Source organism: Alexandromys fortis, unplaced genomic scaffold (genome assembly GCF_014885135.2).
Source record: "Alexandromys fortis isolate MF-2015 unplaced genomic scaffold, M_Fortis_MF-2015_v1.1 scaffold_268, whole genome shotgun sequence".
NCBI lineage: Eukaryota > Metazoa > Chordata > Mammalia > Rodentia > Cricetidae > Alexandromys > Alexandromys fortis.
Window position 1 is genome coordinate 1,127,921 of NW_026068141.1, and position 27,547 is coordinate 1,155,467.

The 27,547-nt window shown below is 46.7% G+C and overlaps 1 protein-coding gene across 2 annotated transcripts in view; it reads right to left on the bottom strand.

Annotated features, from left to right (window-relative positions):
- Positions 1–27,547, bottom strand: part of Ttll11 (tubulin tyrosine ligase like 11) — a 260,661-nt gene that overhangs the window by 153,108 nt on the left and 80,006 nt on the right. For both annotated transcript variants that reach the window (XM_050126798.1, XM_050126799.1), the window contains exon 4: positions 7,236–7,811. In XM_050126798.1, the coding sequence (XP_049982755.1) occupies positions 7,236–7,811 (576 nt within the window). The remainder of the gene's footprint in view (positions 1–7,235; positions 7,812–27,547) is intronic.

Consider the following 27,547-nt stretch of genomic DNA (forward strand, 5'->3'; position numbering starts at 1 on the left):
GAAGTAGCTCGTCCTCTAGGCCGTGCCTGCTGTTAAAATTTCTCAGAGAAGAATGTGGACAAATGTGTTTGGGAAACATCAATTACGCTCCTTGGGTGAATCTGATATAACCTTTTGGTATGTGTGTANGAGAGAGAGAGAGAGAGAGAGAGAGAGAGAGAGAGAGAGAGAGAGAGAGAGAGAGAGAGTTGAAAGAAGGGGGAAATATTTGGAAAATATGACACTGGGGGGTGCCAATCACCACCCCATTTTCCTGCTCCTAGGATCCCTATGGTTGTGCGTGCTACACACACACGCACACATGCACACGCACATGCACACACAGTATGAGTTATACAATGCACCAAAGATTCACAGTTCCATTAGATCCTATGAAGAAGACACTCTTAGAAGGGAACAGAATTTGAGCCCCCAAAATGATTATGGGTCCTCAGTCCTGCCTACCTAGTGAGTGGGGGTGTTGGCTTTCACCCCCAAACAGGACTAATCACATGTGCCTCCAGTGTAAGATGAGCATTAGCAGTTTCCAGATGGTGACCCCAGAGCATGAGACTAAGCTAGAATGTGGACCCCTGTACCACGACCTCACAGGTCACCGCCACAGGCCAACCCACCTGTGCTTGACTGCGACACCTGGCTTCCGAAGTTCTTACAAGTTCTTCCGTTAGACACACTGCCATGTGCATCTTGCCCTCCCCTCACAGTCCTTCATCTGGCTGACTCTGTATCCTAAAGATCCTTCCGAATGAGATTCAGACTTGAACTACATGGACCTCAGATTCTCTAGAAGTGTTAACATTAGAAAATTTCTAACATAATTGATACAACCCCAGAGTCTCAAAAAACTAAATAAATAAATAAATAAGGTAGAAAAGGGCAAAAAAGAAAAAAGATATGGTATAGACTCCTCTTCCTCTACAGACTCCAGAGGGAAAGATGAGAGGAAACCATTTGCTCATACATAGAGAATATGCATTATTTAAATGATAATTATCAAACTGTAGCTTCATCTATATTAATGAAATCAAAGTCTGGATGACCATTTTTGGGAATGATTCAAGATGAACTTATGTCTCAGTGAAGGGCAATCAGGATGAGGAGCTGGAAAAATCGCCCTTGTACTATTTTTCTTTCCGAGGTCCTGAACAGGAAGGGATGGAAATCAGTAGAAAATACTGCATGGATTAGAGATCTGTGGAATAATAAATGACAAGTGGCTGTGAGTGATGAGGCCCTCAGGAGGCTGGTGACACCAGGAGTGTGACTTTGGAGCTGGCCTGAGCCTTGTGCTGCAGATAAGGCTGAGGACCGTGGCTGGCCAACTGTGCCAGCCCTGGACATCCTACTGCATCTCAGAAGTATGGAGTTTCACGTTTTCAAACCTGGCTAGACTTTTCTGTTCCAGGCCCAGTGGACTAGTGAATGTGAAGGGGATGTTGAGAGTAAACAGAGATCGCTCCTTTGTCTCCCGACTACTCAGACCAGAATAATCACACAAAATTATATTAATTACAACACTGTTTGGCTCAGGCTTCTTATTAATTAACTCTTACATCTTAAATTAACCCTTTTCTATTAATCTGTGTATCGCCACGAGGCTGTGGCTTACAGGTAAGTTTCCGGCGTCTGTCCTCCTCCTTCGGCAGCTACATGGTGTCTTCCTGACTTGTCTCTTCTCTCTATCTCTGTTCTGATTTCCTACTCCTGGCTTCTACTCTGCTAAGCCATTGACCAAACAGTTTTATTTTATCAACCAATAAAAGCAACACACAAACAGAAAGACATCCCACATCAGTTGAGAACTAGAGAAAGGGCATGGAAACCTCTTCCAATGAATTTTTTGGTATCCACTAGGGCCAACTATTTAAGTATCTGAAGTGCATGGTTTTGAATAGATTGAATCTTCCACAGGAATGCTTTGGAGTTAGAAAGTCCTGGGCTCCGGTCTCAGCTCACTCTTTCCCATTAGCTCTTTAACAGGCTTTTGGGAAGGTGTTTAGCTTCTCTGTACCCATGCCCTCATTGAGAAATGGGTCTAACATAGAAGCCCTGCAGGACCATCAATACCAGTTATGCAAAGTGAGCCTAGGACTGTGCTCTCCTATAGAAGGTGAACTTAGTGAGCCTAGGGCTGTGCTCTCCTATAGAAGGTGAACTTAGTGAGCCTAGGACTGTGCTCTCCATATAGAAGGTGAACTTAGTAGCCTAGGACTGTGCTCTCCTATAGAAGGTGAACTATCGCTTAGTGAGCCTAGGGCTGTGCTCTCCTATAGAAGGTGAACTATCACTTAGCTCTCTGCAGTTTCCAACTAAGTCCACCGACAGGAGAGGGCACTGCCGTGCTGTGCAGTCACAGGAGCTGCTCATCGTCAGCTCTGCCTCTAACTTGTGACTGAAGTCAAGGTCCTTGGTGGCTCTAGGCCCCGCTGTCCTCATTTGTAAACGGGAAAATAACTTTTATCCATTCATTAGTGTGACACTTCCTGAATGCGTGCTATAACCATGCACCATCAGTCACGGCACACCGTGGAATGAGCTCTGCAGAGCTCTGACCACATTATGTGTTTAAGGGAGGTCAAATGACACTTTTTTTTAAGTTCAAGGACATCTGGATTGTTTTCCTCTCAGAATGTCTGATGATAAAATACCCAGTACCAAGGTCTTTCAGATTCCCAGGACTGGGAAGAACTTAGAGTTGGATCTTGCCATTGAAATCCCAGAATGTCTGAACCGGCAAATAAATTATTATAAAGTCTGGAAGTTTCTTGGTCTACAACTTCTCAAGATGATGCTCTTTTGGAAGGAGCCAGATTGGATCAACACTGACATACTTTTAATATGCTACATTTCCAGAAAGAGACATTTATGTTTTTTTTTTTTGAAAAATCCCTAATCTCATTTAGTTCCTCCTTCTAGGAGATCCAATATTCTAGGCACAAGAAACAAAGCAACTCTACACTGCTACCGTCTCCAGCCCTCACATTTTAGAGAAGAGAGGACCACAAGCAAGCTAAAGTGACAGCAAGGTTAGAACCCAGGAATATGGCAAGGAGGGTGGGAGGACCAGGGAGGGCTTATAATCTGACTTGTAATTGTAAAGGTTCTTGTTGGCTACTGCAGGGTTGTTTGTGGGTTGCATGTGGCAAGAAGGGGGTGGAAGAGGTAAAGATAGTTTAGCTAACCTTAAGACTAGCAGTTTCTGGAGAACTACGGTTGAGGCACAGGAAGCTAGAGAGCCAGACCAAGGGCTTGTTTGCCAAACTTGGTTCCAAACCTCGCGACATCAACGTCCCAGTTAACATTAAAATGAGAAAGGTTGCCCAGATTTACCTAACTTCAAGGTCCTGCCCTGGGGTCAGGTGCGAGAACTGTTGTCATAGGAACCAATGTAATAAACATCCGACCTAAGGGACTGCTGTGTGTTAGGGGCTGCTCCACACAGCTCTTACTAGAGCATGCGACAGCTCTGGGGTGTAGCTTACGAGCATGTTCACTCCTTGTGGGTAAGGAAACCCAGACTAGGAAAGCATGGCTTATCAAGCTCGCCAACAGCAGTTGCTGTAAGAGAGAGCTGGGGGGAACTCAAACCCACTATGCTGAGGAGGAAACCCCTGTTACCACCTCACTGATTCTGTTTCTGTCTGGTCGAGTGTCTGGGCTGTGGGGTAAGGAAGAGGGCACAGAGAGAAAGAGGATCATGCTAGGCCTTAGAAAAGATATAATTCTAGACATCCCACAGAAGGGTCATGGCCAAGGGCAGAATTAGATGTGGGGAGCAGGAAAAGTATACAGACTAAGCCACAGAGCAAGAAGAACCTTGGCAGCCGAGCAGAAGCCTTTTCTCTGCGTGTTTCTGTCACGCAATCGACTACACCTTGGATGACCTTGATGTTTAAGTCAGGGTCACACTGCTGCCCTTAAGTCAGCAGCCAGGAGGCTCTGTGGCTCGGCTGCCTGGACAATGACACAGAATGGGCTGGAATGACCGGGCAGCTGTGTTTCTCAGCAGCAGACTACGGGACATCCGACCACAGCTGAGCCTTGCCAGCTGTTGCTTGGCTGCCACATTTTCCAAGTCATTACTGTGGTCGTGGCTGGAACAGAGTCACAGTCACATGCCTCAGATGAGTGTAATTTGGTTGGCTAGAGCTTATGTTCTGCAATGCTGCCATCTTGCCTAGCCTGCTACAAGGGCTACCTAGCAAAGAAATAACTTCTTGTGTTTGTGCAGCGTCTCGACAGTTTGCTTCGCAGCTCTTATCTCATGTGAGTTGGACACCAACCCTGCCAGGCAGATGAGGAAACTGTGCTCCTGAAAACTCATGTGTTAGGACAGGTCACATGGCAAATGGATACTATGACCCAAACCTGTTCTAAGTCTGCTCAGCTATCTGGAGCCTAGCTAGAAGCATCCTGAAAAGTAACACACACACACACACACACACACACACACACACACACACAAATACAGGAGTGGCCTGGGTAGGGAGTAGGATGCCAGTTCCTCTCCCTCGCCAACAAATGGTCAGCGGGTACCACTGGGTACCTTGTTAAAGCCTTTTCATGCACATCACTTCCCAAGGCGCCCATCGGGTGCGAGTGTACAGAGAGAACCCCAGTGGTACTGGTGGCGAGAAAGACACGAGCACACATGGAGCTGTCTCCTCAGAGACAAGTGTGGTCAAGCAGTAGCAAAAGGTCCGAGACCTTGGGCCCATCTGCTAGATGTGACCTGACCAAATCAGCAGCAGCTCTGCATCTGGGCCTTCAGTTCTCTACAACTGGCCCTGCCCCATCCCGAAGGCTGCTTGTTGCTGCCTGTCTACTGCAAGACGTGCAAATGACCATCCCAGCTCTCCCTGCTGCTACTTTGGCCATCCTGGGGCTCTGTGGTTTGGCCATGCCTGCCTGACCCCATGTAATGCTCCTAGAATAGCTATCACTACCAAACAGGCCTGGCCACACAGTCCTCAGGGATCAGCTCTGTGTGTGACCACATCACAGGGCCTCTCTGCCTTCCCTTTGTGGTGGCCTTGGTCAGGACTTCTTTGCTCCAGCATGTCTTGAAGTCCTCCTCACCTGCCCTTCCTAACCTTGTCTTCATGGCTATTGGACACACCTGCTTAGGAAGCAAAGGCATGGGGGCCCTGGGATCACGGGTGAGACTCTAGAAGACAATTACCACTTCCTGCTTCTCACAATGCCTCAGTTCCCACCCCCAGGGCTTCCACCTGATGACTCTGCTGCTGGGAGGCCAGGGACTGAGCAACCTCTCAGAATTCAGCACTACCCAGCCTGCTCACGTGCTGGTGAGTGGGAGTCCACCTGGGAGGGACATTGCTCCAATCCCTCTCCTCACGCCTGCTTCTTACAGTGACCCACCTAGCACAGTCAGGAAACACTGATCTTCCGTGACAGAAAAAGCGACAAACATGTGCAAACTTAACACACCAGTGCAAGTGAAGCCGCCAGCGGCCCTGGCAGTTGGACAGACCTTTGGAATGGTGCCCGTGAGGCTGTAAGTGCTTCAGGGGACAGGACTTCACACCAGGGATTTTAGGAAGCTCAGAAGCAAGTCAAGTAAGACAGTGTCCTGTCTAGGGGACATTTGTGACCGCATATAGTTCTGAAAATTGAAGAAATGGTCAACATAACGTTCAGAAAGTGGTCGTGTCGAGGACAGGCTGGGGAATGGCATAGGGAGGAGATGCTAATAGGGGCCGGGCAGTGGGTCAGTGTGACCACTACAAGTATCTTCTTCTCTTTCATTACACTCAAACACACACACACACACACACACACACACACACACACACACACACACACTGCAAAGCTTCGCTGGAGCGGATCCCAGAGGCTCATCTTGGCTGGCCTATTCTAACAGATCTGGTGGCAGCAAAGTGAGTGCCTGGTCTCCATGCCCCTGTCTCACCCATGACATCCATGTTCTTAAAAGCTGTTTCAAACCATTCTCCATTTTCTTCCCCCTCACAGACTGGCTGATTGCCCAAGACAGTTAGTATTGCTAGAGTCCCCAGGAAGTGTCAGTGACCATAAGGGACAGTCTCCAGGATGGTCTTGGCCTCCTGGCAGTGTCTGAGGCTGCAGCCCATGCCCAGGTGTTCTCTGAGTCCATCTTCCTGGACATTTCTGACGTTTGCCCTCCGGTGCTGCTGTGGCTGAGTTCTCAGTTCTCTCTTAGACCTCCCTGTCTCTCCTGGACGCCAGCCCAAACATCAACTTGTATCAACCTCTCCTTTCAGCTGCCACACAGGCATTTTGCCTGCAGCTCCTGGCCTTCCTTCCCTCCTAGCTGGGCCTTTGCTAGCCACAACCTCTCTCTATCCTTCCAAAGGCCCAAGACATGTGCCTCCATCTTAGTTCCTCTTCTCTGGGCTACCATCTCTTCTCTGTCTCCAGGTCTAGTCAGTCAGCCTCTCAGATGGCACCCAGTGTTACCTAGTCTCTCCATGCCTACCAAGACCCCCTCCTCAGAGGCAGCATCTTCTGATTACACAGAAGCATTGATCTCATTGCAATCTTGCAGCCAGCCTTGACTCAGCCCTAACCCACAGAACAAGGAACTGTGTACTTGGGGATCTGTTTGTAGCCCTCTGGTGGTGGCCACTGCCCTTGGGTACTCCACCACTTGGTCCTAACCTACTTTCCCTCTTCACTGTCTCTCGCATCCCTCATCTGGGCCTTAACCCCAGCCCTAGCCATAGTGAACTTCTTTGGTATCTCAGATACACCAGGCTTCCCTCTTACCTCCAAGGCAACATGTCTCCACCTAGAACATTCTGTGGCCGTCCCAGTGCACTCTTCCCTGCTGTTTGTTAGCTAAGCTTCAAGGAGCCATCCTGGACTCAGTCAGGAATGGTAGATGGGTCCACAGTCCCATAGCACCTGCTCCATTTCCTACTTGATTCTATCACTTGTAATTCTCCATTAGTTGCATCTTAATGTCTCTTTCTTGGTACTGGGCAGCAGAATTCTACAACAATGCCTGACCTCCTACTAGGTAGGTGTCACAACTCTTGGATGAGTGAAGACTGTACGAATCCTACAGATCTATGGTTCAATGAGGGTAGTGGCTTTCCCTCCCTCATTGGAGAGAGAAAGTTGGAAGTTAACTAGAGGTTTCAAAAGCCTGAGGTGGTTACCTCCTATATCCCCGCATCTGGCCATCCTGCCCCATCCTGCATCCCATAGCGGGTGGAAGCTGGTACGGTTACCTGGAAGCAGGTGGGCCCTGGCCTCCCTGTAGGGATGTCTGATTGGTAGAAAACTTTGAGCTCCGGAGTCAGGGCGATGACAGTCTTGATCACCAAGGAGATGATGTCAGACCAGACCTTCTTGATATCAATGCCTTTGGAAGAGAGTCTACAAAGAATGCTAGAGAAAGTCCTCTTGCTGCCCGTACTGGCGCTGTCAGAGTGGACAAACTTGCCGCTGTGGATGTTGAGCGAGTAGTTGGTCAAGTGCATGAAGATGTGGTGCAGGTTCTGGGGGTTTGGCTCGTGATATGGCTCTGTACAAAATCTAGAGAGTCCATCTTTGGCTATATAAATCTCTAAGGGCTCCAAGGACTTGAGCAGGACGTACAGACGGATGTCAAACTTGAGATTGTCAATAAGGAGAGGCTTACAGATGTACTCCTGGACCACTGCTGGCCTGTTCTGGAGGGTCCCAGTCATGCGGATGTCATTGGGATCTTTAATGAGGTAGATTCCATCGCCCTGACAACCGCTGTCTGGTTTCACAATAAAGGTGGGCTTCCAGGTTGGGTCACCATCTTTCACCATCCGAACCTGGGAGGGAGGAAAGAACCTTTAGTGTGGTGTCAGGATCCCGGTTCCCCAGGGCTCACTGGGTGTCTTCCACCGAGATGACACTATCCTGGGGTACCATGACATGGGACCGCCCTCAGTCTTGTACTCTGGGGGGAGGTGGAACGTGGACTAGAAACGCAACCATAAGACCTGAGTTCAAGTCCCATTGTCAGCTGTATTCTTGTACAAGTCACGGAATTAGTAACAATGACAGTGGCTTGATGCAATCTGTGAGTGCCCGACGTGGCAGGCGCTGTATGCGGCACTTTACGCTCGTTACTTCATCAAACCCTCCCAGGAAACAAGGCTGCTATGTGTGAGAGGAAAGAGCCTGCCTGGGTTCAAGTCCTGGCTGTCATTTAAGGCGCAAATTATTTCTACCTTCCATATCTGCTACACAGAACTAAAACTGTCTTCTTTTTCTGAATCTTCTTTGTTTTGAGACAGGGTACCTTGTCTAACCTGGCTTTGAACTTGCTCTGTAGCTAGGGATGACCTTGAGCTCTTCACCTGCCAAGTGCTGGGATTACAGATGAGCAAACATCACACCTGGCACATGTGGTGCTGGACTCTGTGCAAACTAGGCAAGCATGCGTCCAGCTGAGCCACCTCTGTGCAAGCTAGGCAAGCATGCGTCCAGCTGAGCCACCTCTGTGCAAGCTAGGCAAGCATGCGTCCAGCTGAGCCACCTCTGTGCAAGCTAGGCAAGCATGCGTCCAGCTGAGCCACCTCTGTGCAAGCTAGGCAAGCATGCGACCAGCTGAACTATCTCTGTGTGAGCTAGGCAAGCATGCATCCAGCTGAGCCACCTCTGTGCAAGCTAGGCAAGCATGCGACCAGCTGAACTATCTCTGTGTGAGCTAGGCAAGCATGCATCCAGCTGAGCCACCTCTGTGCAAGCTGGGCAAGCATGCGACCAGCTGAGCTACATTCTCAGCTCCAGGACTGATACTGGGCTGAGGACTCAATGAGAAAATAAATGTAGCAGACTAAGAACACAAAAGCTGACATGTGAGGGACGAAAGCCCGGCCAATATCATTTTCAAAGATAGAGTAACTTGGCAGTTCAACTGGGGAGGTGGCAGAGTTGGGACGAGGACTCTGAAGCCCTGTGCCTTCCCCCATATTCCGTTCACCCTTCAATGGGGTAAACAGAGATGTGATCGACCGAAATGTACAAAGCCCTAAGCTCAACCACCCCGAGTCAACACATGAGAAAGGGTTTTCTGGTTTGTTAAGGGTGTCTCACAGACTTGGGCCATCCTCCGACCTGTTTGAACCTTTTGAGAATTAGGTTCTGTCTCCTGCAGCATTTGCCTTCCTCCCTGATCTGGGTCAGCAGGACACTCCCATGATGATCTAGGCACTTGGCCAGAATTCAGATCGGAACCTATGGTTGTGTATGAATTACAGGTAACTGTGTCCTCCAGGCTGTGGCTTCACGGTATTCCTCTGGAGCTCACATACCGGAAACTTAACCCCTGTATGTATATATGAATGGTATCTCAAGGTGGAAACTCAGCAGGCAAAGCTGGGGAAGCTATGAGAATGGAGGCTTGTGGCTTCACAAGAAAGGCAGAGTGACCACACCTCCCCACTGTCCCCTGGCACATTTGCCATGTCTCATCCTGTGATGTTCTCTGCCACCTTGTGATGCAAGAAAAGGTCCCTCACCAGCTACCAGCATCTTGACATTGGACAGTGGAGCTGAAAGACATTTGTTCTATTCTTTACAAATTGACCGGGAGAGACATCCAGACGTCCGTCCGTATTGGGGTGCACTGGGAAGCTACAGAAGCAGAAGACTGAGACGTTGAGGGAGGAGGTCTTCGGTGGGGACATGTGAAGACAAGCAGAGGTGTAGAGGACACCTTGCTCCCTGCAGCTCCCGGTATGGAAGCTCTGTTCTGAGCTGTCACTAAGAGCAGCGCCCGGCAGGCTGGCAGAGGTGGTGATGGTTCAGGGCTGGACTCCCGTCAGCCTTTGCCTTCGCTGTGTAAGCCTGACCCAGACCATCTGCACTCTGGAATGTACTTATCTCTCTGACTGGCCTATATTTCTAACTGAAGCTTTTGCCAATTCCTCGGGCTTGTAACAGATCCTTAACAATGGAGAGACACCTAGAGCCTTAATAATAGCTCCCATCAACTGCTTCCTCCACGTCAGCAGGGTTCCGGAATGGAACTTCACAAAAGATCAATCCGGCTCTCAGGTCCTCCACAGAGCCTTTCCTGCAATGATGACCTTGACGTTTGTGTCGTTATTTAATATTCATCCAGGGCATCCACATGCATGGCCTTTACAGTAACTATGGGTGTGACGGACAAATGCATCAGCCAGTGAGAAATGCCAAGTTTGCCTGATGGGTAATTTCTGCCTCTGGAAAGCCTTTTCCAGGCCAATGATACTAACAGTTCAATAGATTATCAGGAGTGATATTTTCTTCTTTGAATTCGGGGTACGTGTCTTAAATAAATTAAACTACATGGTCAATAATCCCTGTCATTTATTACACTGTTGAATGTTTTCTCCTGCTCTTTGCCAGAGTCGTCACTACAAATCAAGATTATTAATTCTAATAGAATCGTTGAATTTTCTGAACTGAAAGGATTCTTGCAGATGGACATCATCCCATCCACCCATAATTCAAAGGGGAGGCTGAGGCCCAGAGAGACAACAGGACTCGCCTTGGGTCCCCTAGCTGGCTAGTGGGCAGCTAGGATGAGAAGCCAGGTCTCTTGGTCCCACCTCAGGTTCACCTGGCCATTTTTACTTTTGGTAAGATAAAATCCAAGACCTGTTTTCTGACTGCTGTAGGAAAGGCTCCCTTGCTAGGTCAGACATTGCTGACATCTGGGCTCTGACCTCACCCTGAAGATGGCTGTCTCAGAACAACTGCTCTATGGACCCTGAGCTGTCTGGGATGCACCAGTTTCAAACTTGTGTCTGGGTTCCTAGTGCGATCACAGTCAAGTGCCACAGCCTGGCTCAGTCATCACAGCAACATGCAAGCAGGACCCGAGTTTGATCTCCCACAAAAAGCTGGACCTGCTGGTGTAAGCCTGTAATCTCAGCACCAAGGAGACAGAGACAGCGGAATTCCTGGGGCTTGCCTGCCTGTGAGACAGTCTACATGAGCTGCTGAGCTCCAGGCTCAGTGAGAGACCCTGCCTCAAAAACAGAAGAGGGGAGCGCAACTGAGAAAGATGTCTGGCTTTGACCTCTGGCCTAGACAAACACTCACACACACACATACACACACATGCGCGCACGTGAGCGCACAACCACCCTCCTCCCCCCAACGTCTTCTGACGTCTGGCTTTCCCTCCAATGACAGATGTTAAATACAGTTTCTATCTCTAGGCCCTACCCTCACCTCCCTCTGAAAATTTTGTCTTGATTTCGTCTGAGACCTGGATATGTGATTCTGATGTCTGCACTGAGAACTACTGGACTAAAGTGAACTAAGCCACAAACACCATCTGAAGCTACTACTGGAAATGAAGTTCTACACCTTAGTGTTTACCAGAGTGTGAGGAAGACGGCTCTGAAGCTACAGCTGATGGTATCTCTGGCTTATCCAGCTCTACTTTCGGATGTGAAATCCATTATCTTGTAACTGTATACCCGGATGGCTGAGAGAGATACAGACAGCTTGCTTGGCACTCAACTCAGAAGCTTATTGAAATTTTCTGCATCTTTTACTGCCCCCTAGTGGATATTTTTGAAAGGCGACTGGGAAAGCCAGGCTGTTCAAATTTCCAACAATTACTTAAATGGGATATTATTAGCCTTAAAATGGAAGGGAACGCTAGGAAAGCAGCAACCTTGAGGACTCTGCAGAGAAATAAGCCAAATACAAAAGGCAAGTACTGAAGAATCACACCATAAAGGTCCCCAAGAAGTCAAATCCTTATCAATACACAAGTAGAGGGTGTTTGCCAGGGCCTGGGTGGTGGTGGTTCTTAATAGAGTCTCAGGAACTTTAAAACATTCTACAGCTGGATGGTGGTGATGCTTGTACCATTGAGCTTTATACTCTAAACGTTATGGAGCTACGGGTGAGGAGACGGTTCAGATGGCCGAGTGTCTGCAGCACAAGGGTGTGGACCTGAGTTCTAGCCCCAGCAACCAGAGAAAAGCCGGCATGGTGGCACAGGCCTGTGATGCCAGAACTGGGAAAGGGCAGAGAGCACTGAGGCAGGCAGATCCCAGGGCTCCTTGACTAGCCAGCACAGCTGAGCCAATGAGCTCAGGCAGTCTCTAAAGCTGAGGTGGAAAAGCAGCTCTGGAGATGCTTGTAGCAGTTTCTGGCCTCCACATGCACATGCACAAATGTGCATGCCTTCACACACACACACACGCACACACCACACGCACCACACACACACACCCCACACGCACCACACACACACACACTACACATATACACCACACATCACACATATACCACATACACACATGTACACACACACCCCACACGCACCACACACACATACAACACATATACCACATACACACACATGCACACACATACACACACTACATACACACCACACATACACCACATACACACCACACATATACCACATACACACCACACATATACCACAAGCACACACACCACACACATACATACATCACACATACACACACACACCACATACCACAGACACACACCACACATACCACATACATCATATACACCACACGCACCACAGACACATAACAAATATACCACATACACCTACATACCACATATACAGCACATAAACCACACATACCACACAAACAGCACAATACCACATACCATCTACAGCACATACACCACATACTCCACTCATACACACATACCACGTACACCACATATATTATACACACTCACACCACATATATCACACAAACATACACACACAACAACACAACACATACACACACCCACATACCACATACAGCACATATATGCACTCACATCACATATCACACACATACACATACACACACAACAACATAACACATACACACACCCACACATCACATATACCACACACATACCAAATATACCACATGCACATCACACACACCAGACACACACCACACATAACACACACCACACATACAATACCACACAACATACACACAAACCACACACACACCCACACCACAAGAGAAAAAAGATGAGGCTGGTGAACTTTTCTGCATATTACTCTAGTCTTTGGTGGATTTAGGTTAAATGTTCCCAGGTCATTTCTAACTGTAGTGTGGCCATGGAAAATCACCGGACCTCTGTGCTCCCCTGTAGAATCAGGGGCTTATTAGAATTAGCCAGTCCCGGGATCCAGCTAGCTGACACCTGCTGAGTAGGGTTTATCTTGACATCACCTCTGTTGGAGGCCATGTCACAAACATGCAAGTTGCATTACCCACACTGGGAGGTCATGCCGTGTGTCACCACCAGCACGCAGGATGCAACAGCAGGGTGTGGACAGGAGACTCAGGATGTGTTTGGGGCCATCAGGCCGGGCAGGTGGGAGAAGCAAGCCGCAGTACTTGGAGGAATTCAGCAGCTGGACTAGGAAGCCACAAGGAAGTATTAGCATTGAGAGGCAGGCATAGGGACTTCTGATTAAGGATGACACCAGGGAGGTCAAAGCTAGTGAGAGCCATGCTTTGTCATACCAGAGGATCTGCATTCAGTCATAACCCAGGCCCTTGGGGTCATAGGCACAGGCTGTGCATCATCAGGACAAACAAGGCTTAGACAGACAAAATAGATGTAACAAAATGAACATTGGGTAGGTCACAGGGACCCAGTCTTGTGGTAATTCCAACACTTGATATGCAAGATGATTTCTGAGGCCAGCTAAGACTGAGGGTAGTTGATACTTAGGTGACCAAGGACAGACAGGGAGGGCACATGGGCCATCAGAAGGGCAAACAGGGAGGTGGACTAAGGTAGCTGCAAAGAACTTGATCACGACAAAACAGGAGAAAGTAGGTGACATTTAGGAGACTGCCAATGTTGAAGAATAGCAACGTCAGCACACACAGGTGAGAGAGGACGATGTCAGCACACACAGGTGAGAGAGGACGATGTCAGCACACACAGGTGAGAGAGGACCAACGTCAGCACACACAGGTGAGAGAGGACGATGTCAGCACACACAGGTGAGAGAGGACGATGTCAGCACACACAGGTGAGAGAGGACCATGTCAGCACACACAGGTGAGAGAGGACCAACGTCAGCACACACAGGTGAGAGGACGATGTCAGCACACACAGGTGAGAGAGGATGATGTCAGCACACACAGGTGAGAGAGGACGATGTCAGCACACACAGGTGAGAGAGGACGATGTCAGCACACACAGGTGAGAGAGGACGATGTCAGCACACACAGGTGAGAGAGGACGATGTCAGCACACACAGGTGAGAGAGGACGATGTCAGCACACACAGGTGAGAGAGGACGATGTCAGCACACACAGGTGAGAGAGGACGATGTCAGCACACACAGGTGAGAGAGGACGATGTCAGCACACACAGGTGAGAGAGGACGATGTCAGCACACACAGGTGAGAGAGGACGATGTCAGCACACACAGGTGAGAGAGGACGATGTCAGCACACACAGGTGAGAGAGGACGATGTCAGCACACACAGGTGAGAGAGGACATCGGCACACACAGGTGAGAAAGGACCACCGTCAGCACACACAGGTAAGAGGATGATGTCAGCACACACAGGAGAGAGAGGACCACCGTCAGCACACACAGTTGAGAAAGGACCACCGTCAGCACACACAGGAGAGAGAGGACCAGTGTCCACACACACAGGTGAGGGAGACCCAATGGCAATCTACACAAGGGTCCCACTCATGACACCAACAGGTATGAGTGAACAGCTCATGATGCTATTGGTCAGGTATTGTTCTACACATTTCCTCACATTTAATCCTCACAATTATCTTTATAGGGCAGAAAATGGGGGGGGGGAGATAGAGATGTCTATTAAACTGCCAAAGGTAACACAGCCACTAGAGAGGGTACCAGGGTTTGAACGTAGGCAGTCAGATTCTAGAGTCCATGTCTAAAATGAATATATTACACTCTGGTGGGAGAGGTGAGCCTAACTGGCAAGGACCTTGAATTTCATTCCGGGGACTCTGGGTGATACTGTGCAAAGACGTGCTTTTGAGAAGGAAGAAAAGAATTGATACGTGTCATGGAATGATCTTTCAGCCCCTGGACAGAAAATGTTCAAGGACTGAGAGAAAATGCTGCAACAAGACAGTGGAAATGGAGGAAAGGAGGAAAGCAAAACAGACAGAATTAAAATCTTCAGACTCCCAGCCCAAAGCTCTTTCTACCAGGATGAACTGGGGACTGACGCAGATTTTTGAAAGCAGCCCTCTCTTTCTGAACATGTGACGTTTGTTGACGGGTAGTACACATTTCTGGGCTATGCAGAGTACTCTGTGTTTCCAAGTCACCATTCCACAGAGAACAAGGAAATGGGACAAGAGGTGTGCAGGAAGCCTGCAGTTGCCCAGTCAGCAGGTGGGATGGAAGCTTCAGCCCCAGCCCTTTCTTTGGAAGATGCTTCAGGTTTTAGCTGAGAAGCAATGGCAGCACATAAACTGCCCAGGGGAGCAAGAGGCAAAGGGGCTGCCATCTGCTTTACCTCAAATGCCGGTGTCAAGGTGATTTAATGGATTTCACACTCTTGGAGTACAAGTTGATGTGGGACATAATCTATCCATCATTAGGGAGCAGCCAAAAGCCACTTGAGGACACATCTGGGGCAACAAACTCTGATCACTAGGAAGGAAACAGTTATTTTGTGTTTGTCTGTTTTCCCCAGGGCCTCCTCAACATCAGCCCCCTCATACTGCACCTCAGAGGATGGAGGACATCCACCCTGTGGTCAGCCCTGGCTGGTGCTCCTGACACTTCCACGTGTCCCCAGTCATGTATCTGAGTAACTGTTGGGGGACAAGGATTACAGGCTACAAGGCTTTGGTAGGTGGTGATTCAAATCTCAGTACTGAAACTTTCTAGGAAAACTTGTCTGTTTTCATTCTTGTAGTCTGGGTAGTCTGTGAAGAAAACTGGTTTATGTGGCTTACAGGGGTTCAGGGGGTACCACATAAGCTCTGGTGAAGGTCTTGTATCAGATAGCATCAAATTCAAGAGGGAAAGATCACATGACCATACAGGAATCCCAGGAGTGGCTCAGGAACTCACCCTGTAGCACGTGGTCTTTTGACCAGGACCACCCTCTTAAAGGTCCAGCACCTCCCAGCAGTGTAACGCGGGGACCAAGCTCCCAACGCACCACTCTTGGGGCACAGGCTTAAACCACATACAAGCTGCTGCACTGCTAGCTGGACCTGACCCCGCTGTTGAGCTTCCAGATGTCAGCATCCTTGTCTGTCCAACGCAAGAGTGATGGCTGCTCCCAACAGTTCAAGAATAACCCAGTACTAGCTAGCGTTTTCCTAACACAGTTCTGTTCTGATTTGATCTAGCCTGCCTTGGTTTCCTCAACATTCCTTGGGTTCTCATTGGAGGTGCATCCCAACCACCTTGGCTGGGGTCTAAGTACATGCCTGGGCTATCCCATCAAAGATTAGGACCTGTCTACTGTCATGGCTGGGTTGTTGTGATGTCAAGCTCATGTTTCCTCACCCTCAGGACCAGTCCCTCCAGCGTTCAAGCTCCCAGTCTGGTTCCTAGTCTCATGAGTCCCTTGGTCTCCTGTGAAATAACAGAAAGCTTCTCAGCGGCACCAATCCCGAACCCAACACTCAACTACTGAGTGAGCTCTGCCTCCAGCTAAAGCCGTTTTTCCAATTGTGAGGATTTCCTGCTAACGAACTGGCTAAATAATCTTCAGTTCACTTTCAAGTATGTACAACTTCATTACAGTCAAGAGCACTTGAGATCACTGGCTCCAGTCTCTTCCTCCTGCCTAACCCTGCATTCCTTCCGTAATCCACACATTACACTGATCAATGCCATGCTTTGTAACACTCCATCCAGCTGCCCTCCACCTCAATGTTCTGGCAGGCTAAGTCACAAAACTACGCCCATTCATGCGCATAGCTGATATTGGACGCGATGAGGTAAGGAATAGCTCCACCGTGGGCTTTGTGGCTAGCAGGTTCTCCCGGCCCCAGGAGAACTGCTAACTCCCGAGGGCAGGGCCACTATCATGACATGTCGAGAGTCTGCTGCCTGCGCTCTCCTGCCTTCTACTTCTTCACATGCAAGAGCAGGACTTGACTGATACCTCTTGGAACCTGGCTGCCATCTCATCTCCTCAGCGCTGTCACTCTGTGTCCAGGATGCTGGACTAACAATCACGTGGCTTTGAATGCTAAGCCTGGGGACTACTCACGCCCTGTTAAAGTCTCCCTGGATACAGGGGACTCTCCGGGACAGTGTTGCCCTGTGCTGCACACTCATCCCGACATGTGGTACATACAAATGAACTCACCTTCCCCTTCAAATCTATTCCTCCTGTGTTTGCTTTTGCAGTGAACACTGCCACTATCCACACATGCACCCATGCCAGAGACCTGAGATCACCTGCTTTGTCATTTACACACACATACACACAAGCACACACATGCACACACTTACGCACACATGCATGTGCACCCTCACTTTGCTGCTTCTTTGCACACCCAATGGCTCCCTTGGCATCTATCACCTACATCACTGCAATGCAGATAGTGTGAGCATTTCCCACACATCACGGTCAGCTCTTATAAACAATACTATAAAGTAGGTGCCAGAGGGTGAGCTATATGAAACTGCCATTTTTATAGACCAGCTGTAATTTGTGTGTGTTTGTGCATACAGGTTCATATAGTTCACCATAAATCTAGTATTACTTTCCATCACAAGCCAAACTGGTCAGATGGGGGCAGGGTGTTGTTTTGGTTTTCGAGACAGTTTCAAAGTATTAAATTATATGTTCTTTTGTATGTCTGGTGTGTGTGTGTGTGTGTGTGTGTGTGTGTGTGTGATATCGTTTTACTAATGTCATAAGAAGGGAATCCAAGGTTTCCAGAGGTCAGACTTGCTATATAGCCAAGGCTGGCTTTGAATTCCTAATCCTCATGCCTCTGCCTCGCAAGTGCTAGGATAAATAAGAGGCATGGACCACCACACCTGGCTGTAAAACTGGGTCTTCAAGGATGACTTATTTCTCCAAGGTCACCTGTTTTGTACTCTAGAGAATCAGAATCTGAACATAGGTGTGTGTTCAAATTTCCAAAGCCAAGCTGCTTCTGCTGAGGCGGTGCACCAATGTTCAGAGTCTACGTGCTAGCTCCTGGAGGAATGTTCACAGCTTCACGCTTTGAAATGCAATCAGTATGTATCGGGGACAGAATCTTCCAGCACCTACGCCGTGTTTCACATGTGTTATTTTATTTAATCCTCATAGTCACGCCATGAGAAATCTGCAGGCATTAAATAGTTTTTCTTCTGTGCTGTGCGTCAGGGCAGTGCGGGGTGAGGAGACTGAGGAAGAACTAAGGCCCCTAGAAGTGAGTGAGCCTTGAACGACACAGCCAAAGGTTGGGGGTGGGAATAACAACATCAAGATAATGCTATGGACTTGGCTATGAATGTGGTCGCTTGCTGTCCTGTCAGTGACATGGCCTGTGGATGGGTGTGACAGGCTCAAGTCCTCAAGTGGGCAGCCTGGGACACCAGAGCAGGCGGGACCGTCTGGGAAGACTCTGACCTTTCACAGAGAAGCCTGTGCAGACTGTGAGCACCCACAGGCCAACTGTCAAGTGTCGTGGGGTCAGGATGCCCTGGCAAGCGTCTGGGTTTCCATGCAGGTGAGTGTGCACCTCACCTGAGAAGCCTGCAGGTGCTGACATGAAGAGATGCTTTCATGTTGCCGTGGAAACTGAGCTGGTCACAAAGGCATTCTCACTGCCACGGAGGCAATGGGAGAAGCCACTTCCTCAAATGAACGTTATTTGTGCCTCCTTTTATTTCAAGGGTAGCAAGTGGGCAATGGGCAACCAGGTCTGGGGATAAGTTCCCGGTAGAAGGCTCATAGGAAATGTCTCCCAATACTCCTTCCTCACCACCTCCGACTGGGACCTTCACCTTGGAGCATCTGTGAAGTAACTATCCTCAAACTCAGAGATCTGCCTGCTTCTGCCTCTGGAGTTCTGGGATTAAAGGCGTGCACCACCACCACTGGCTTCTCATTCTTATTAAAATTCTATCTCTTGCCGCCCTTCCAGCAGCCCTCAAGTTCTGCACAGTGTGAAGGCAATGGTATCAGCTGCTGTCCAGGCTGCTCCAGAGCCCAAGGGGTCTCCTTGGTTAGAACACAGCGCTAAGCACATGGAGGTCAGAGAATATTCCTCCTGTGTCCTGTTTGCTCCTCAAGAGAAGAGCCATGTCAGGTTTGTTCTCCTCACGAACAGCAGCGTCACACACAGAGTATAGTTTAGAATGCCCAAGGGACATGGCGACCACGTTAGAATTAGGAAAGGTCTGTCACAGAGTCTACAGAACCAAGAGGGCCAAATCATTGCAGAGAGAGTAGAGAAAAGGTGAGGTACGGGGTGAAGGGCACAACTTAGGAGTATTTACAGCTAGAACGTCCCACTTGGTGGGTAAATTGCCTTGAAATGCATTAAACTGCCCACTTATGAAAAGAGGGACCCACCCTGAAAGGGAAGTGGCTTTTACATTCTCAGGTTCTTCCCAGTCCCCAGGATTTCTCTGATACCAGTTTCTTCCATTCTAAACGTAATTAGATTTCCAAGTCTCTGACATCTTGGCCACGCTTCCTCCCATATTTCTTCTCTGCTTTCAGTCCTCTCATCTGTATAATGGAGGCTTTGCCTGTTGACATGTCTGAGAATTCTCCTGGTTAGGGCTCCCACAATTCCTTGTGCTTTCTGGTTATGACAAGAAGGCTGCATGCTCTCCTGAGACTTGGTGAATTCGGCTGTCCCCCCACTTAGGCAGAGAGACTGACAAGGCTCATTTTGATTCAGAAGGTAAGGTGGGAACTAGGCAAATGCCTGAATTAGACACAATTCTAGGACTATATTAAAAATTAAATGCCTCTGAGCAACATACGAGGTTTGCATTTCTAAGAAACTGAGATGAAAATGCTTTTGCTTCATATAGGTCAACCCATGGTCTCAAGGAAGTTTGCACTGCTACCTAGGAAGGGTCTTAGAAATTCCTAGTGCATTTGTCATCGTCACAGTGACTACAGCATATGACTGACAGTTTGTGGGCAGTGTCCAAGGATCCCAGAAAGACTTCAAGGTATTGAGTCATCCTGTCATGGTTTTGTAAGTGTGAAGACAGCCCAGAATCTTGCTCTGTGTCCTGTAGAAATAGGGAAAAGTTTTCTGGTTTGAACTGAGTATCACAAAAAAAAAAAGGACTGGATAGATAGAGGGGAAAAATTACATTCCCCCCTTTTTTTCATTCTTGAAATGTTATCTAGTATATTTACTAGTTCAGGAATATCACCTCACTAACGGTAGATCTATCATGCATATAATATCCAGTGATTACATATAGAAATAGTTTTAAATATAGAGAATATAGTCTCATATATAAACATAAAGAATAGAGTCAAACGTAGACAAGTAGTAAGTAGAGGGAGAAGCTGTGGTGCTTGATCACATATTACCTTATTTTTCTTATATCCAAACTTGCTCATTATAGGTAGGGGGTCAGCCAGGGAGCCCCCTCATCATGTCACATGGTATAGTGGTGTGAACTCATTGACGTTTAGATCACTCACTTATAAAGAACGTTTTCTCACGTGTGTGCTCTAGAGGGCACACAGGGAGATTTTTTGTTTGTTTGCTTGCTTGGTTTATGTAACTATATGTTCAGGTTACTTATACGTCATTCTAGGATAGCAAAAAGAATGGCATGATTTGTCTCTAGTGTAGTTTGAGATAGAGTTTCACTGTGTAACTCAGGCTGGTCTCAAACTCTTGATCCTCCTGTTTCCATCTCTTAAGTATTGGGGTCACAGGCACTCACCAGCCGCAATTCATATTAAGAAAAAATGGTAAAGAGAAAGCACATGACACTCATGTAGCAATGAGCATCCATTTAAAAAAAAAAGAAAGAAAGGACCTAAGACTTATTGGAGAATTGGCTGATTCTATGGCTGGGACAGGAAAAGACAGGAGGGACTCGGACTCTTAGAGTCGCAATGACATGGTGCACAAAGAACATCGGGGCTGTTAAAAGGCCTCAGGGTTCTGCTAGCTAAAGCTTGGTTAATTTAAGCATTCAAATAAATGATAGTAAAGCACTGTAACTCGATGAACAAGAGTGCACCAGTTCACACTAACATGCATGTGTACACACAGCATAAGGAAGTGAGAAAGCCAAGTTCACCTGTGAAGCAAAATAGCACCAGCCAATCGAACAGGGCTGGTGGCATTATATGATAAGCATTCGGCAATCATCATCACCATAAGAGGCTGGCAAGGACTATTAATAAAGGTTAAAGCTGGAAGGGAGAGGGTGGTGAAGAACCGTCCCAAGATACTTACTGATTAGAGAGGGGAACAGTCTTTGCCTTGGAAACGTGACACACATCATCTCAACCAAATGACCAATGTTAACACCCCGATAACCGGCTCGTGGACACCAGGTACCTGCAGATGTGACATGATACCCCAAGCAATACACAGCCTGGCTTCTGCCATGTATTCTAAATCCAGCAGTGAGGAAACCTCAGACAATCCTAGACTGACAAGCAGTCACCTCCTCAAAGTGCCAGTGGATGGACACAGACTGTAAAGTTCCTCCAGGAGAAGGAGCCTAAATGAGACACAACTGAGAGATGCCTATGATCTAGAACTTTCTTTTCTATACATGACTCGGACAATTATGAAAAAATCTGAATAGGAAGCAATAAACAGGGAAAGAAGCAACCATATTTTCAAGGCACGTGTACAATAAGGAAATATCTCAAGGTGATGAAGAACACAACCACGCAAATGCATCTGTGCAAGCATGGGAGTCTGAGTTTGGATTCCTAGCACCCACATCAAAGTCAGGTATGGGGGGCTGGAGAGATGGCTCTGCGGTTGAGAGCACTGGCTGTCTGCTGTGGGATAATGCTCTTGCACACTGTAGAGATTTATCACTCATGTTAGTCTAGTAACATGCTGATTAGCCAGTAGCCAAGCAGAAAGTATAGGTGGGGCGACCAGACTAGGAGAATTCTGGGAAGACGAAAGGCAGAGACACAGTCACCAACCAGATGCAGAGGAAGCAAGATGAGAATGCCTTGCTGAGAAAAGGTACCAAGTCACATGGCCAAACATAGACATGAATTATGGGTTAATTTAAGTTGTAAGAACTGATTAATAATAAGCCTGAGCTAATAGGTCAAACAGTTTATAATTAACATAAGCCTCTGTGTGTTTCTTTGGGACTGAATGGCTGCAGGACTGTTTAAAACAAAAACTTCTGTCTAGGGGTCTCAGTAGTCCTCATTGTCAGCTATGTTCAGCGAGACCAGTTTTAACCCAGATCCTACTGCACCTATTGGTTTTGTGAGAGCCTAGGCAGTTTGGATGTTCACCTTACTAGACCTGGATGGAGGTGGGTGGTCCTTGGACTTCCCACAGGGCAGGGAACCCTGATTGCTCTTTGGGCTGATGAGGGAAGGGGACTTGATTGGGGGGGGAAGGGGAGGCGGCGGTGGGGAAGAGACAGAAATCTTTAATTAATTAATAAAGAAATAAATAAATTAAAAAAAACTTCTGTCTACAAATGGCACCCAAATGTTTGGCAAGAATTTCCACATAAAGCCTGAGAAAGCATAAAAAAGGATTCTAGACAGACAAGAACAGAGTCAAGCAAAGAAGCAAAGCTTCTTGGTAACCATTTTTACTCTAGTCGGCTCTGTTGGTAGCAAGAAGAGGCACTGCTCCTTTAAGGCTTAGCAGCATTAGCAGCAAAAACTGCATGGAGGCTCTTTTAATATGCCACCAAATACTTAAATGGTGTTTATGAGCAGCCAGTGGCAAGCTTCTTGGTGGTGACATGGACCTAGAAACTCTATCAAGTTGTGGCAATAAACATGGCTCCCGCCAATACTTCTTCCATGAAGCTAGACTCTCAGGAAACCAAGAAAATGGGCAGAGCTAGTGACCAAAGCTTCTGCTTTAATCCTAGCCATGCTGCTTAGCAGATTAAAGACTCAGAAAAAGTAGAGATTTACAGTAAAAACAGATTCATAGATTCAGATGGACAAAACCCTCTAAACAGTTTATAGTGTGTTTAAAAATATACACAGGCTTGGGAGAGAAAAGAAAAAGGATAAAGTCTTTAAAGAAATAGAGTAATAATAAAAGCCACATAACGATGGAAAATACACAGAGAATCTGGATACTTACTGTATGTTATTGTGTTGTCTTTGAGTTGTTTGATTGCTGAGGAATGAGAAATGGCTGCTAAAAGACATTTGGTTATAAATGCTGATGGATTAAACCAACTTATATTTTAAAAATGTCTTGATTTCAAAATTTAAGTGGAAAGATATGTTACTTTGGAAAAGAGGTTCTGTAGAAGTTAGCTTGATTTGGGAAATAACTAGGCTAGCTAAAAGATAAAACAATTACATTTTATTTATTATAGGAGGAAAACTCATGAAACAGGAATGAGAAGTCCAAGCTCAGCTGTGTGGTGAAAGAACGAGAGAGAGAGAGAGAGAGAGAGAGAGAGAGAGAGAGAGAGAGAGAGAGAGACAGAGAGCGCGCGCGAGCCTGGGCCATGTACCTGTTTTTCTCCAGGTCCCAGAAAGCCACACCCTAACTTGGTTCCCAAAAAAAAAAATCTCTAAAAGGAGCAGATGGCCCAGAAGAGTGCCTCTGCTGCAGTTTCCTCTGAGTTCTACATCTATAACAGCTTCAAGGTGACAGGTTGACATGATCCAGCCTCTCAAAATACTCAAGTCAGGATTTGACCATAATCCAAAATTTTCTTAGGGTTCTCCAAAGATTACCAGCACTCCCAATCAACAGGAACTAGTCTAGAAAACTATGCCCACATTTCCAAAAAAGATTATAGATGTTTGTCTTTGTTTAGAGTGTTGGTTACAAGTTGTTATAGATAACTGTTGGAGACGAGCTTAAACAAAAATACTACTTACCAGAGTAGGGGCATGGGGAGTAGAAAAGTTAGTAAAGAATATGAAGACATGAGTGAAAATAATAAAACAGAAGCATAGGATAGTACCAGGGGGAGTTCCAGTGATTCTGAAATCACCTGTATTTAATTTCCATTTGCTTAAATACACCAACCCCAAAAAGTAAGAGTAAGATAAAAAAAAAACTGCATTACCATGATACAAGGAAATGAACATACCAGTTGAAGGTTGTGGGCTACATTAGTAGTTAAATATTCTGTCGCTAGGTCAATCAAGTAATTCTCACACCCTAAAACAAAACATTCTGTAGGCAAACCACTCCCTGCATGAAATCCATTGTTATCTCCCTAAAGGAGTAGGAACTTAGTAGGATCCTTAGACTTTTGTTTGGGCAAGAAACATATCTACTTCTCTAGTCCTGAAATATGAGGTCTGGATATTAGCTATACCTGTTGACAATAACCTTGAAAGAGCAGAACTCTCCTATCTAAATCTAGGTGGGACCTTTTGTTTGAGGTAGAAACAGACAATAACCTTCAAGGAATAAAAATAGGTTCCAACTCTCTGACCTTTGGTCAAGGTGGAAATAGGCTCACATTTTTGGGCCTCCACAGATAATGGTCAGGAAAAAAGCTAAACACAAGAGAGTAGATTCAGGGCTCTTGTTTTAAAAAGAAAAAAGGGGAAAATGCTGTAGGATAATGCTTTTGTACATTGTAAAGATTTGTCACTCATATTGGTTTAATAAAACACTGATTGGCCAGTAGCCAGGCAAGAAGTATAGGTGGGGCGACCAGAAGTAGGAGAATTCTGGGAAGAGGAAAGGCAGAGACACAGTCACCAGCCAGACACAAAGGAAGGAAGATGAGAATGCCTAACTGAGAAAAGGTACCAAGCCACATGGCAAAACACAGACAAGAATTATGAGTTACCTTAAGTTGTAAGAGCTAATTAGTAATAAGTCTGAGCAATAGGTCAAATAGTTTATAATTAATATAGCCTCTATGTGGTTTTTTTGACTGAATGGCTGCAGGACAGGTGGAACAGAATTTTGTTATTCCACAGGACCTGGGTTCAATTCCCAGCACCCACATGGAAACTCACAACTTTCTGTAATTTCAGTTCCAGGGAATCTGACAGCCTCACACAGACATACATGCAGGCAAAATGCCAATGCACATAAAATAAAAATAAACTTTTAAAAAGCCAGGTATGATGGCATGTGTCTGTAAAACTGGTACTGGGAAGGCAAGAGTTGGGATCCCAGGGAACGATTTACCTAAAGTGGCATTAAGGTTCAGTGAGAGATTAAGAAATTAAGATGGGGGAGTGGTTGAGAAAGACATCTATCCAAAGTGTGCACCTGCGGGACAAAAGCAGGACAAACAGCACAACATATAAATTAAAAACGCAAATACAGTGGAATGGTAAGGAACTGAATAGATAGTTCCCAAAAGAAGATATGCAAAGTATTACCAGGTACGCAGGGGAAATGCTCGTTATCACTAACCACCTAAGAAGTGCAAGCTAAAATCTGTGTCGTCGCACACTTGTCAGAACGGCTATTACCAAAGCAATGGAAAACAAATACTACTAAGAATGTGGGGGAGAAACCTTTGCATATGGCCCCTGTGGAAAACAACATACTCAAAAGTTATAAATGTGATCTAGCAGTTTGTTTACTACGTATACACCAAAAGGAAGTGGAGTTAGCGCTCTGAAGAGTTGCCAGCACACACCAGTCAAGACAGGAAATTATTCAAGCATCTATCAACAGATGAGGAATTTAGTACACATTCATAATGGAGTATTATTCAGTCTTTAAAAAGAAAGAAATGCTGCCACTTAAAACAATATGGCTAAGTCTGTGGGACCTGCTATTCAGTGAAATGAGCCAAGTGGAGGAAGATAATGTCACGTGGCCTCATGTATACACTAACAGGGCTGATGTTCTAGAACAGAGGATAGGTTAGTGGTTAGTCGGGCTGGCTGGGTGGGGTTGGGGAAATGCTCGACAAAGGACATGAAATTAGATCAGAGTACATGTAAAAGGTTTATTTCACAACACAGGGATGGTTACAGTTTGAATCTGTGTGCTGAAGGCTTGGCACAGCTGGTAGTGCAATAGGGAGACGGTCGTGTTCTAGTGCACATGGAAAGAGGTTAGCTCATTAGGGGTGTGCTTCTGAAGGGGACTTCAGCAAGTGTGGTCAAACCCAGTGTTGTGATGAACACCAGGACCAGAAGCAACATGGACAGGAAAGAGGGTATTTGGTTCACATGCCTTAAATTGCAGTCCTCTGAGGGACACCAAGACAGGAACTCAAGTTGGATGGGAACCTGGAGCAGGAGCTGATGTGGAGGCCATGGAGGCTTGTCCAGCCTGTTCTCTTACAGCGCCAAGGACAACCAGCTGGTGGTATCTCCACCCGCCATGGACTGGACCTACATCAATCACTGATCAAGAAAATGTACTACAAATTAGCCTACAGACTGAACCTATGGAAGCATTTTCACAGTTGAGGTCCCTTCCTTTCAGGCGACTTTAGCTTCTGTTGAGTTCACCGTCAATCTTCCCCTTCTAAGTTATCTCACTTTTCCTCGCAGCGTGGAAACTAAGCCTGTGATGACAGCGAATACCCATGTGTCGACTCTGAAGATTACTGAAAGTAAGATTTTTCTGTATGTATATGTGTCTGTATGTGCATGTGGGCACAGTGCCTGTGGAAGACAGAAGAGGCCATCAGATCCCCTAGGGATGGAGCGACGGGCAGTTGTGAGCCTCCTGATGCGGGTGCTGAGAACTGTACAGGTCCTCTGCAGGAGCAGTGCCCACTGGTGCTGCTGAGCTGGCTCTCTAGCCCAAGAGGGCGGATTTCCAGTGCTCTCCCCACAGAAGAGTGTACGTATATGCGCTAATACACATAACTGACATGTAGTTATTTCACCATCGTATAATCTACACATATGCTAAACATAATAAACATGTAATTTTATCAATCGATAAAAGTACATTGAAATATATTAGTAGCTTTACTTCATTGAATTTTGGGGAGGTTTCCCCTTTTTCACTTTGTATTTTCTATAGTACTGGGGATCAACTGAGGGCCTCACATATGCTAGGTAAGTGCTCTACCACTGAACTGGGCCCCAAGCCTCATAATTAACCCTTTGCTGTGATGATTTAATGAAATCAAATGTAGGTATTTATTACAAATACACTACTTATAGTTCTTTATTCTCTATATAGCAAACATAGACATAAATATGCCTCTATATATACCCTCTATATACAGAAATAGAAACATCGCATATACACTATATATGTGTGCATTCCACATACTATACAAAGAATAACAATGCTGTATGCATATATGTGTGCATTCACACATCTGCTGTGTGGACACACAGACATGCACACAGAGCTATTCTGGTGCCCGATAACTAGTAAATTATGGCAGCAAAGCTGCAGTTTATTCAAGAGACCCAGGCTCCTGTTCTGTTACTTTAGATTGTTAGAGACCTAAGTG